Source organism: Danaus plexippus, chromosome 27 (assembly GCF_018135715.1).
Source record: "Danaus plexippus chromosome 27, MEX_DaPlex, whole genome shotgun sequence".
In the NCBI taxonomy this organism is placed as follows: domain Eukaryota; kingdom Metazoa; phylum Arthropoda; class Insecta; order Lepidoptera; family Nymphalidae; genus Danaus; species Danaus plexippus.
This window is the reverse complement of record NC_083555.1, coordinates 415,406-429,176: the sequence shown is the minus strand read 5'-3', so window position 1 is coordinate 429,176 and position 13,771 is coordinate 415,406. Positions and strand designations below refer to the sequence as shown.

The following is a 13,771-nucleotide window of genomic DNA, read 5'->3' as shown; positions in this document are numbered from 1 at the left end:
ACTTAAGTAATATGACCACATTATAATCATTTAGAGAAATCTTTCTAATAATAGATAATCCACATAATATAATGGAGTAGTAAATGAGAGATATAAACTTAGACCATTAACTTCTATGTTGAGTGTAAAATAAAAAGCATTAATAGAATATTAATATAATTATAAATTTAATATGAATACTAACTGTATATATGTAAGTAAAGTGTTTGGTGAAAATATTAAAACATGTTGTTATTTATGCTTGAAGGAATATTAATTTGCAATAACAATAAAAAATATCTCCAAGCATTCCGTAAACAAGCATTAACAAACTTTATGGGCCACATTTGCTAACGATTCTCTTAGGTCGTTGTAAAAACGGAGGAATTGCAAAATATATTTACTGTCTCTAGGTAACTTAAGTTACTTTTAAGATAACTGAAATATGCGGGTACAGTTTTTGTTAATAGATATCTTAAATTGCAAGTAACCTAAGTCACCTCAAAAAAAAATCAATCGTTTCTGAGATTCGGCGAAACAAACAGGTAGATATTATTTTAGCATATGCGCCGCTTATACATCGAAATGTATTCAGTAAGAAGCTGTTATTTCAGAATAACAAACAGATACTTCAATTCTATTTACGAGTATATATCTAGAGAAGTAAGTATTGTAATGAATGTATATATTTGTTCCAGATGTCTGTCACAATGCCTAAACGATGGTATCGGTCGAGGAGGAATCAAATTGTCATTATAATTTTCATAGCCGCCTCTATAGTATACCACATGAGTCTCTCTTATGGTTTCCAAAGGGAGGAGAAGCTGGACATTACGAGACGGTGTGTAATTTTAATAGCTCTTTGACGTGTAAAAGCGTTATTGGAGGTGTTGTCGCAGAATTTTTCAGTAGCAGTTCAAAGTACTTATCCTGAATATAACTTTAAATTCCTTGTCTAGTTACTTCGGCTTATTTTAAAGATTGCAAAAAGATTCTGATGCAACATTTCAGACACTTTATGTTTGAACGAAAAAATATTTGGGTTGTTTTAATTTTACAAAACGCAATTCGATTTGTAATAACAACCGTGGATACGGTCCGAACTAGTGGGTAGTTTCAATATGTTTAATGTTTTCTTATTTATAAGTAATATTATTAATAGTTAATAATAATAATACAGTATTATATTTCATATTTTCAAGAGCTTTTGCGTCACAAATTTAATGTATCTACATTTTGTTTCAACAAATTATAAATGATAATAATCTTTGTTTTTATTATAGTGTAAGCGTATTTGAATTATGTTGATGACTGATTTATTATATATCCTGTTCTATTTCAGGCAGCCTGTTATTGAGTAAGTAGGTCTCTATTTTAAGGTATTTCTGTTTTAGCGTACAATATACTTTGTATTTGTATCGTATAATTATAAAACTTTTTATATACATGAGAAGGGGTTAATAAAATTGGAATTAAATAACAGCGATGTACATAATTTTATCAATATCGGTTAGGTGATATCTTCTTATTTTATTAAATTATAAATAAACCTAGTTTATTTTCTAGGTTAAAGTCCCATATTTTATTAATATTTTAATTTTGTTATTAAATAGTTAGAATTAAGAACTTAGAAAGAAAAAACCGTTTGATATTTTTAATCCAGGTATATGGATAGACAATTAGAACAATCTCTGAAACTGGACAAGGGTTCCGGATGTGAGATACCCAGGTTAGATCCATTCGCGAAAGAAGTCACGCAGTTTGATAAGGATATACCCAAGGTTATGTGTTTGGGAACGGATTGGGTTAAATGTTACGTGAGTTATTTTTATATAATTAGACATTTTTTTTTTTAATAAATTTAGAAATCTTGTTTTAAAAAATAGCACATATATCACACGAATATTTAACACGAAAACAATTAAAACAAATCACTATCCTATGTATATAACATATGTTTTTAAATTAATATATGTTTTCAGCAAACCAAATGTAGGGTAGTTCCTAAAATATTAAATACCACCGATAACATAGTGTGTTCATATCAAGACATAATATATGAGAGTGACCAAAAATATACAATAGGACCTCCTGTAGAGGTCAGAGGGGATAACGAATATGTTCTCACTAAGAGCGATCACGTGAAGATTAAGTGTTCGGGAAAACATAGAGACAGGTGAGATTATATATTAAAGGCAATAGATGGCGCTGATATTGAAAGTATAGTTAAAATTACTTTTCGATAATCATAACAACGGTAAGAGTATCGATTTGTCTTAATTTTTATAGTATCACCGCTGTTTGTGAGATCTTACACTATGGTCAGGATATATATTTTTATTTAATGAGGAATTCCCATATATTTTATACTTGCTATTCATTTTATTTCCAACAGTATTCAGTATTTTCCCTATAATATACATCACGTGACAATTTGAATGATGTTACTAATGGAAATCTTAATAAGAAGTTCTGTTTTCATGATGATTTAAAAGATGTTATGTTTTCATGTTCTTCCAGCATACTCCCCTCCAAATGGATCGGCCACTCTCTTGGCTTGCGTTCTACTGGCCATGCAAAACTCTCCACGCAGGGAAGAGGTAATTCCTTGAACGTTCTCATCCTGGGATTCGACTCTACCGCCAAAAACGGATTCATACGAAGAATGCCGAAGAGCTATAAAGTTTTAAAGGAAATATTGGGAGCTACGATTTTGAATGGGTACGTGTGAACTAATAAAATTTCTTGAATGACACAATACATAGTGAATTTTTATTATTCTTTTTTTTTTGAGTTTACTTACATCTTTTTAATGAGAAATTTTATAAGAAAACCAAAATCCTACATTGTAAACAGCTTTCCATTTCGTTTACCCTATATGTTTCTCACGAGAAATTCTATGGAAATACCGACCCTTATTAGATAATAAGGGTCGGTATTTCCATAGTAATACTAGAAAATTTTAAATATATCATATATAAAAGGTACAATATAGTAGGCGATGGCACGCCGGCTGCCTTGTTCCCGATCCTGACGGGGAAGACAGAGCTGGAGCTGCCGGACGTGAGGAAGAAGATGAAGAACAACAGAACTTTGGACTCCATGCCCTTCATATTCTATAAGTTGAAAGATGAGGGGTGAGACGTGGTGGATAGCGTATACTTTTTTTGGGGTAATATAATGAGAGCTGTAATGAAAATTAAGATCAACCGAGTGTTTTTTACCTTTATCTTGAGGTAATCACTTGATTATGTAATGTATGTATGTATTATGTTCATAGTGGCCCGTGTATGGACGTGATAATAAAATATATATATATTGGACATGGAAATCCTAAACTTTGAAAATATTGAAAAGAACGAACGTCAATAATAAAGAACAGTAAGACCGATTTTATGAAAAAAAATGTATTTTGAAAAGTAATTGCCTTCAGCAAATCTTGAATACCTAAAATATTTTGGATTTTTTAAATGATATTATTTAATTAATTATAGATTAAATTCTCTTTGTCTTTTAGTTTTTTTCTTGACAATTTATTTTACTTCATTCCATAACATTAGTACAAATCATAATTATCTTCATACGATCAAAATGCATCACAAACTTATCAACTCTTAGAGATATGTTTGACGTAAACATAATATGTATGATTTCAGTTACCGAACAGCATTCTTTGAAGACATGCCCTGGATAGGTACATTTCAGTACAGATTCAATGGTTTCAAAAAGCAACCTGCGGATCATTACTTGCTGTCGTTTTACATGGAGGAGTCGAACGGTGGCAAGAAGTGGTGGACGAGCAGCCAGAACAAATACTGCGTGGGAGACACGCCGCAGTATAGACTGATGTTGGATATTACGGATCAGGTGCAAGGAAATTATAAGTTATTAGTTAAATTTAATAACATATTATGATTGATCCACATTTTTACAGCTCTTTAATTTCATATTTGTTTTTTTCATTATCTAAACATAATTTCAATGAAATATATATGTTATTGAAGTATATACTACAATAATACTTTATAGATTTTATCTGACACAATGACTTAGTTGTTCCTACGGTGCCTAGTTTCATTAGTCAGATATTATTTTCCAGTTTTATTATCCTTATGTTCCTCTTCTTCCCAGTTTCTCCGTCTGGATGGAAAACGTTTTGCTTTCACGTTTATAGTTGACATATCCCATGATGATTTCAACATGATATCCATCGCTGATGATGATACCGCAGATTATCTTAGAAGGTTCCACGACCGCTATAGAGAGGACACCTTGTTGATTGTCATGGGGGACCATGGACCAAGGTAAATTTCATAAAAAATTCAAATAAACAGAAAGCATAGTATTTCGCTTTACTCTTGAATAATCATCGAATTGCCTCGAATCTTTTATATTTCGTTACGGCCTGATGTTTTAGAGATTTGATCAAGAAAGTATCATATATATTTTAATAGTGCTCTCCATTCTTTGATATAAAATTTTTATCCAATTTATTCGGTAACATAACGCGTTTGAGTAACTAAACTGATATACCTGAAAAAAGAAATATATATCTTGAATTGTAAAAGAGATCCCCAGGAATTATAAATGAATAAGATTTTCACACACCATTTTTACCATAAAATCAGGTACGCAAATGTTCGAGATACTCTTCAAGGGAAATTCGAAGAGAGATTACCGCTCATGGCGATCAGACTACCAGACAAATTGACGAAGACCAGAACAGAGGCGGAGAAGAATCTGAAGAACAACGCGGAAGTGTTGACGACACCTCACGACATATACGCCACGGTCTTAGATGTATTGGACCTGACTCAGTTCACTAACCCCTACAAAGTTAAAGGAGCCGACCTAACCAGAGGACTTAGTCTTTTGAAACCGGTCAGTACATTATAATATCATTCATCAACTCGAGATAGCAAGATAGTTTTGCAAAACAATTGGAACGCGATATTTCGAACCTAGGTTCGGGTTCTAGGCAGTCCATAGCAATGAAGTTTCACTCTATAGTTTGTATAGGAATTTGATTTGACGTATGTAGTTCCAAATAGCTTGGATTTTATGTGATGATATTGCAGACTCGCGTACTCATGTGGAGATCTTATTAGTTAAAATCAATGTGGAGCCAAAACTATTCAGAACAATGTATCATATTTTATTAGTATAGCATATATAACTTAATACCCTGATTTTGCAATAATATTATCAACTATAGGATCAATATTTTTTTAAGTGAGTGTTACTATATCTTAATTTTTTGTCTAGAAAATTTTATTATACTTTGTACTATTTTGAGAGCTCCCTATCAGAAACTAGGAGTTGTAAAGTAATGTTTCCTGTAAAGTCTGGTACATCCAGATTTTCTGACAGAAACTACAACTCTGTGGTCATTATCCACCACCTTTATCATAACATACTCTTAACAAGCAGAAAGCCATAGCTTAGCTTTTAAGAATCAGAACTTGATTTATACTTGATCACATGTTCTTCTCCAGATACCAAAGAACAGGTCGTGTAGCGAGGCCGGTGTGGAGGCTCATTGGTGTTCCTGTCTGTCCTGGCAGAACGTGTCGGACGATGACGTCATGTTCAGTAGGACGGCCGAAGCGCTGGTCGACTTTATCAATCATCTCACTGAGGAGAGGCGGTCGGTATATGTACCAATGAAGACGATGTACTAATAGTATTGTTTTCCATACAAACTAAGTAGACAAAAATACTCATTGCTAAATGCTATAGCACTCTCTGAACGATCATGGTTGAAGAGGAGTAGTTCCGTGTCCCATAATGATTATAAGAGCCACCATAACGTCACTGCCATGTCAATCGTTATTCTGTCCGTCCACCCCCAGGTCGGTATGCGCGGTGCGCACGCTCAAGTCGGTGTCGTGGGTGATGCGAGCGCGGCCCAACAGCGGTGTACTGACCTTCGTCGAGGCTCGCGATCAAGACGGATATGTCGGCAAGTTTGGTAACAGAGTGAAACAGACCAGGGAAAACTACCAGCTCAAGGTATGAAGGAGTATAAAACCTGAAGCTCTTAACTGATAAGATAGTTTTTTTATGCTTTATATAGCCCCTTTTGAAATATTAGCATCGTTGTTACACCCGATCGGACAAATTAAAAAAATATTATAAGACATACTTTAGATTACGGCTGTAGTTTAATGTGAAAAAATCCGTACAAGTGTGATAAAGATCAATGTATATGATTCCTAAAGGAGATCTTTCTTTAACTGTTTTTATGCCATGTATGGTTGATTCGTATTTCCGTTTTATAAAATATAATATTCGGGATATTGACAGTTTTCAATGGGATAATTTTAAAAAAATATTAAGGTGCTATGTTTTATTTGTGTGTACTGCTGATTGCGAAAAAGTCTAAATTATTAATAATTTTCTCCATCATCGATATAAATTTAAAAAAACGTAAGTCAGTTAAGATAAAGTTTTATTGATTTCACTGTCTTTATATATATTTATATAAGTTTATTAGAAGATATAAATTATAACCAGTAACAGTTATTCGTGGCTGAATTGTAAATGACTGAAAGGCCGATGGTTACATATATATATATTTAATTTCAGATCGCAGTAGGACCTGGTCTCGGTAAATACGAAGCATTAGTGACTTATTTCATCAACGAGAACAGGTTTGAGATAAATTCAAGAGATATATCAAGGACCAACGCGTAAGTGGCGGAATTATTGAAATCATTTTGTCTCCAATGACGTGCAATACATTATATATAACGAAAACAGTTATTTTTTTAATATATATATAATAGAAGATAATTTAATAATAGAACGCATAATGTGCAGTTACAACAACGAGCCGAGCTGCATCAGCGACACTCACCCGCACCTCAACATGTACTGCTACTGTCGTCACTAGACTTCTTCAACAAAATATTGTGTTGCGATGTTTCAAAACCGTTCAATATATGATAACCTAATACTGCATCAATGAGTAACGTGATTCTGCAGGCGACTCTAAGATAATGCCCTGCTGTGATTGTTAATATGTATCCCCTGTCTTGTACAACTTATATAATATTGTATAATTGGCACAAAGTATTGTTTTTGTGACAATGTAGATGATATTGTTACTAAGTATGTATTTAGTGCATGTTTCAAGCGAGCACCCGTGCTAGTGTACCTGAGTGACCCGTGGCTAAAGTATTATCGGTATATGTCACTGTCTCTCTTATTTATTTTTATCAATATAATAACTCGGTAAGGTAATAAAGACTTTTTAATTTTAGTACGTACAAAAATAATTCAAACATTTTATCAGTTTATTCGTACTAAGAATTTCTGAATCTGCTTTCATGTTTTAACTTTCAACTTTCGACTTTTATATTATATCTTTTTCCTTTTGTAATACTTTATTTGTTGTTCGTTATAATCTTAAATAACTCTCTTTTTTATTATAACTACAATTTTCATTTTAAATTCGAGTACATTATAATTTTACATAAAACTTGTGTTCCCAATATAATTTTCAAAGTTGGTTCCCACTTAATTGTTATTCCGTAGGCTTTACTTTTTAGGTACAAATGAAAGTAGATTTTTTGGATACAATGCGTTTTTTTATCTTATGACTACAGGATCCCGACGATACGATTCCTTTCCAGTAACCGTGATCAGGGGCTGAGGGGATGAAAGTGTCTATCATTAAGTATTGTTATTTATCATCCACCGCCAAGGATTTCCTTTTCTCTGCATGCACGCAGAATACGCTTTCTGTTTGTGTCCTGAGGTCCTGCGGTGTGATCACCTACTTGTTATTTTATATTTTTTTATGTGGTGTAAAATAAATTCCTGCCAACTTCTCTATTGAAATTTAAAAAAAATCCCAATTTAAATACAGATGATTACTTCACTGCAAACGAACCGAAACGCCGGGATTATATAACTAAAAAAAATATATAAAACGCGTAGAATTTTCCGAAAACCTTAGTCATTTAAATGAATACACGCGAAAATCTTGGATTACATTTTTAAGTATATACAAAATGTTACAACAATATGTAAATATTTTTAATGATATCTAGATTGTTATGACTATTTTAAATATTAATTTATTAAATAAAGTAAAAATTGATTTGTTATTAAATATTAATAGAAGAAATAAATGATATATATTTAATTTAATATAGATTTAGTTTCTTGTCACGTGGTTCACCTCTTTGATTTCACTACATCTAGTCTGGTAAGAATTCTCAAATCAACAGCCACAAATATAATAATGAACTTGATTTACAAAATGGAATTAAATATATGATTTTAAATGAACCTTTTCTGTTATTTTTCTGATACTCTGTTGTGATATATTATCTTGAAGTTATATAATGAGGAGAAGGGGTACGAATTTTATTTTAATCTGCGGTTTCCACCAGAAGACAAATTGTACTTCGGTATGCCAATCTTACACAGGTAAGGGCTTGTGGGTTTAATCGCTGAGCAGACTCCAAGACCTCAGCCGTCTGATTCTTTGGTTCTCTTTGAAATACTCTCAACCACTCTGATTTAAACAGGACATTAAATCACTGCACACTATAAAATCTTTTCAAACACAGTAATTTGATTAAGAATAACGACAACCGAATCTCCTTTGACAGTAATGACATTTATAAGACTTTGTACCTGATGGTACGTGTTCTGAAAAAACACAACTACAAATAAAGATAATGAATCGATAATGAATCGATTTTAAAATGTATCCCTCGAAGTATATATAAATAAAAACGAGTTAATGAAAAGGTTTGGAGATATTCGAAGTGGGATACACTGAAAAGAAATGCATCTAGACATAACACGACTTAATAAACATCCAACGTATCGATTTCCTTACAAGGCTCAAACAAACGAAGAGCCCACTTTGATTTACTTTTGATGTTAATGTAATAAACAAAAAATCAAGTAATTTCAGTCAAAAATAAATCTTTTTGGAATCAAACGATGTCACTAGCTTCGTAAAAATATATTTTTTAATTACTATTATATAATAGCCATAATCGATAAATTACAGGAACTTTAGCGAGCTTTATTATAATTTTAAAAAGTTATTCATAATAACTCCTAATTATTATAATTAAAAATGACTTTAATGTTTCATTCTAATTTATTTACATAAATACATTACATACGAGATCTTTAACAAAAATAAAGACCGTAACATAGAAATGTTTTGGTATAACTGGACTCCTCAAAGTCCTTTAAATATAAATTAGACTAATGTACAGATAGAAGTAAAGTTAAATATACAGACACTCGGTATCCATTAACATTGCTTGTCGTCATTTAGAATAAAAACTATTTACAGATCAGTTAGAGGAAGGGAAAAAGATCCTTCTCTCTATCAAATAAAGATAAACAATAATCTTAAAAAACGCTTCTTTATATTTAGTCTTCTAATAAGGTCCGTTGGTGTTATCGTTGTTGTAATCCGCTTGTCTGTTACTGTCGTAGCCTGATCCGGCGCCGACGTCTTCGTATGAGATCCTGGGCTTGAAACCGTCTTGGTCGGCTTCATATTCAACAGTCTAGTGACAAGTGTTTACAATGAATATTAATAATTATCAATATTAATAATTCTTGTGTTCATTTTATATTAAGGCGTTTAATTTTTAATACTACTTCAATTTGGTTGATTTGTGGCAAAAACAAAAAACAATCTTTATATGACCAATAATTTAAAGTTGTGTTCGTAAAAATAACCTGTTTCCTTCCATCAGGTAAGACGACGTAGTAGACTCCCTCAGCGCGGTCCCCTCGTCGTGACTCTCGGTGTCCGAAGTCGTTGCCGGAGGGAGCGTCCTGGACCATGTATTCGAAGTCGTAGTTTGCAGGCTCCTGTTAATGAAGGTTATTATTATAAGGACTTAGACATGATACTTGAAAAAAGTGGAATTATGATACAAAGAGATAAAAAAAGATGTTGTCAAAGAAATAAGTAGTGTGGGAGATACTTTTATGCGCTTTAGTAGTTTGTTAATGAGTATTCTATTGTTCCAACTCTTGATTGAATCCATCCCTAAAGTTTTTGTCTGATATTAAACTCACTCCACTGCTTCCATCATCATATCCGCGAGCACTGGGAGGGAGGTACTGTCTGCTTTGCTGGTTGTCATATTTGTTGTCAGCACCGCCTTAAATAAATTTTATAATATAAGAATGGGAATATAATAAGAAACAAAAAAATATATCTACTTGCGAAGCAAATTAAATAAATTACAACATACTTCTTTCAAATCCAGGAGCTCCATATTCTTGAGAGGGACCATTGGGTCCAGCCTGATTTGGTACACCGTATTGAGTGGAAGGTGCTTGGTATTGGTTTACAGATGGCAAGTATTGTGCTTTTGGTGCTCGGTATTGGCTCGGAGCTGGATGTTGATTCACAGAAGCTTGATATTGGCTAGTTGGTGATAAGTATTGGCCGGTGGGTGCTTGCTTTTGTCCTTGGTATTGGTTGTTCGGTGCTCCATACTGAGAGGAAGGAGTTTTGGGTAGTCTGTATTGAGAGTTTGGTTTCCGGATACTTGCAGGTGGTCCGTAGGCAGATGAAGGACGTCCTCTGTAATATTATATAGATTTGGAAACTATGTTTTTCTATATTACACAATCGGTTTTTTAAAACCATAAGAATATTGGATTGTTTTTGAGCATAAGTTCATCTAGAAGAATCAATTAGACACGAAAATTGTTGTTATTATTATGATTTGTTAATTTACCTGAAGACAGCTTCAGCCTGTCTCTGACTGAATCCGGGAACACCATAACTCTGAGAGGGAGACGGGTTCCTCGCTTGTGGAGGAAGATACCTGGAGATATTATAAGTAATGTATTGTACATTTTCAAAAATGTTATTTTTTAAATATATATTACAATCCTTTTAGATAATTAAGATATAAATATTCTTTGATATTATTATTATTTGAAAGTTAGTTACATACCTGTTATTAACTGGTGGCTCCGCCAAACACGACACTACGAGTAACGAGCACACTATGAAACACTGAAAACAATATGACATTAGACAATATATTACAAATAAAATGATTAATAATATTATTGTTGATTAAACGTCACACCTTCATTTTGTCAAAGGAATCCTTGGTTCGGTGAACTTGTACGTTCTGTTAATATATGATGAGTCGTTGTTAGCGCCGCTGTTACTGGATATGTTGTTGTGTGTTCAATGATGCTGGAGATGTGTCGATCGTCTTATATACTCGTCAATCTGTTGAAGCTTTTAAGATGAACGTCTTGAATTGTAACTGCAGGCCTCGAAAGATACTCTACTTATTTTAGATCATAATAAACTGTAATGTGATCGTTACATTCGCCAAGTTCACACTTCTATTTAGAAACTGTTGTGAAATATAATTAAGTATCTCATAGCAATACTTCGTTGGTATACTGATTATGAATTGTTTTCAATAGAGAATTTTTTTTGAAGACAATATTTTTAAGACTTTGTTTTTAGTTTTAAAGGAAATAGTCCTTTATATAAGAAATTTTAGGTATCATTTCAAAAAATATACTTTGTTTCTAGTAGAGCACCTTTCACACGTGACCAAAACTATGCAATGTCTGCTAGGTGTGCTCTACTTCAACATCATTTCATTTCAAAGACACTTATTCATTAAGCACGTGATAAGAAAAGTATTCACGAAAATGCTAACCGTCGATCATAGTAAACTATACATTAGTAAAACTATTTTTATATACACAATTTATAATAATATGACAGTTAAAGTGTATAAAAACTCAGATCATTATTTGTGAACACGTTCCGTACTTGATTGTACACGATGACTTTTAATAATATACGCATTAATCAGACGTGAAGTTTTTAAAATATAAATAACAAATACATTATTCCTTTCTCTCTGTAACATTATGAAAGATAATTTTCAGACAGAATTGGGGGACGTTATCACAATCATCTGAACACTATACCGACCATCCCGGCATAATGTCTACTCGGGTCATTGCCTTAAACATTTTTCAGGTTACTTATTATATAGGTTACTTAAACTTACATTATAAAAGGATATCTTGTTTATACTTAAATATTATTTTTATTACAGATCTCTTTAGACAGGTAAATCATCTTTTGTGTTCTTCGCTTCTTTGATTATAATTTTCTATTACACGTCACACTAACTTCTAACCGACTAGGCCTTGTCTGAATTTGGCCGATAAAATGTTAATATACAAGTAGTAGGAGGGAAGTTTGAGGATAAAAGAGAATGATTATGTCAACTTTATCATTATGTCACTTTTAGACTTAAAACTTTCACTAGATATTTTTCACTTTTCATTAGATATTGTAGTTACAAATGATAATGTAACAAGCATAAGGTCGGTAACTTTACTTTCGCAGTCATTTGAAACTTCCAAAACACATTAACTCATCTTGAAGGTCTATGTAGGGAGACATACATCCATTTAATTTAAAAAGTCCATTCTGATTGAATTGTTCAAAAAGTCCATTGAGAAGCATTGTTCATTGCTGCTATGAGAGCTTTCCGTACAAGTCTCATTCACTTGACTTGGTATAATATCCACATTATCTGCACAATGAGAAATGTTCAGAGGTAGGTCATCAGGTAGGTATCCAACATTGCATCGTCATTGCCGTACCGCACTCGTCACTGTGGGACGGGATGTCACCCACGTTATCTGATCAGTTTTTCTTGTTATAGCGGACTTACTAGTTTTGTTTTGACGTTATATGTATCTATCAATTTTTATTTTATTTTGGGTACCAATTATGTGTGATTAATTCATGTCAGTGGTAAAAGTTTATCCCACTGATATAAATTCGAAAGTTGGTATGTTTGGTTGTTTGGTTGTATGGTTTGTCAATTTTATCATTATTCTAATTTGTAATGAGATATAGGAAAACTGATAAACTTCGTTCGTAATTGTTAAATCTTCTCGTTATATCTTGACAACATATGCTTATTTAATGTGGGTTACAATTTCCAATGTTTGATTATGTCAATAAAACTCTTTATATATAAGAAACTACACAGTGTAATAAGTTTCAAATTCAACTTATTACATTCCTCACAAAACTGTACGGGAGTTAGTTTAAATTTCCCTGGTTTAGACAAACATCGATCGTTGTCCACGTGAGTAGTTTCCTCGGCTTGGTTTTTTGTCCGTAATGACGTTGTAAGTCTCAAAATGTACCTCAAATTAAATCTTAACCGTCCACCGTTACCGACGATAAGACGATAAAATGTTTATTCACAAGTCTGTTAAAAATACTACGAAAATGCTTACAACAGTTTATTTTCATATGTCTGTCCTATATTCCTCAAAGCAAAACATTAATTGGCTTTCCTTGCAAACCAAGAAGCTTCCACCGTGTTCTCCTAAAAAACGAGTAATCCAGCAAGACTCGTATCACATATTTACTTCCACTTATTGGAATTAGCGTAACTACTTCGCTTGCGAATAAACATTCTAGCCATGTAACCCTTCTTTATCAACATCCAGTGTCATGAGGAGTGTTATAAGACGTCCTTATCACCTCTTTCTCTTTGTGTTCTAGGTTATTTGACGAGTTAGTTATTATTATTATAATATTTAAATAGCTTGTTTTATTCTTCACACAGCTCCATATTTTTAATATATTTTAAAAATTTAAAAAGTAAACTTGAAAATATTCCTAAGATACAAAGCTGGCCCACCTCTCAACCCCTACATTTAAATAAAATGTATTTCAGGTCCGAAAAAAAAATTTAGGGTTCTTTTAAGTATCATTTAT

General features: G+C 32.6%; 2 protein-coding genes across 2 annotated transcripts; one reads left to right on the top strand and one right to left on the bottom strand.

Annotated features, from left to right (window-relative positions):
* The first annotated feature begins 678 nt into the window (after nt 1–678).
* On the top strand, nt 679–7,228 carry LOC116775775 (uncharacterized). The gene is made up of 13 exons (XM_061525150.1): nt 679–820; nt 1,322–1,336; nt 1,643–1,796; nt 1,962–2,155; nt 2,500–2,700; nt 2,964–3,116; nt 3,636–3,846; nt 4,111–4,283; nt 4,608–4,860; nt 5,475–5,626; nt 5,832–5,991; nt 6,568–6,671; nt 6,802–7,228. Exons 1-13 carry the CDS (start codon nt 690–692, stop codon nt 6,872–6,874), a joined length of 1,974 nt encoding a protein of 657 aa, XP_061381134.1. The 5' UTR covers nt 679–689; the 3' UTR covers nt 6,875–7,228.
* Nucleotides 7,229–9,148: 1,920 nt separating this feature from the next.
* Nucleotides 9,149–11,174, bottom strand: LOC116775510 (pro-resilin-like). Its single transcript, XM_061525121.1, has 7 exons — nt 11,079–11,174; nt 10,941–11,002; nt 10,719–10,808; nt 10,227–10,561; nt 10,048–10,133; nt 9,703–9,837; nt 9,149–9,527 (listed from the first exon to the last, which is right to left on the bottom strand). The coding sequence occupies exons 1-7, from the start codon at nt 11,082–11,084 to the stop codon at nt 9,396–9,398; spliced, it is 846 nt and encodes a 281-aa protein (XP_061381105.1). The 5' UTR covers nt 11,085–11,174; the 3' UTR covers nt 9,149–9,395.
* Nucleotides 11,175–13,771: the final 2,597 nt, after the last annotated feature.

Excerpts from the sequence above, each read along its gene's own strand:
- LOC116775775 (XM_061525150.1), top strand. The coding sequence starts at position 690 with ATGCCTAAACGATGGTATCGGTCGAGGAGGAATCAAATTGTCATTATA. Across the intron at positions 1,797-1,961 it reads CGGATTGGGTTAAATGTTAC|CAAACCAAATGTAGGGTAGT; the intron begins GTGAGTTATTTT and ends ATATGTTTTCAG. Across the intron at positions 5,627-5,831 it reads CATCTCACTGAGGAGAGGCG|GTCGGTATGCGCGGTGCGCA; the intron begins GTCGGTATATGT and ends GTCCACCCCCAG.
- LOC116775510 (XM_061525121.1), bottom strand. Across the intron at positions 10,134-10,226 it reads AGCTCCTGGATTTGAAAGAA|GCGGTGCTGACAACAAATAT; the intron begins GTATGTTGTAAT and ends AATTTATTTAAG. Across the intron at positions 9,528-9,702 it reads TACCTGATGGAAGGAAACAG|ACTGTTGAATATGAAGCCGA; the intron begins GTTATTTTTACG and ends ACTTGTCACTAG.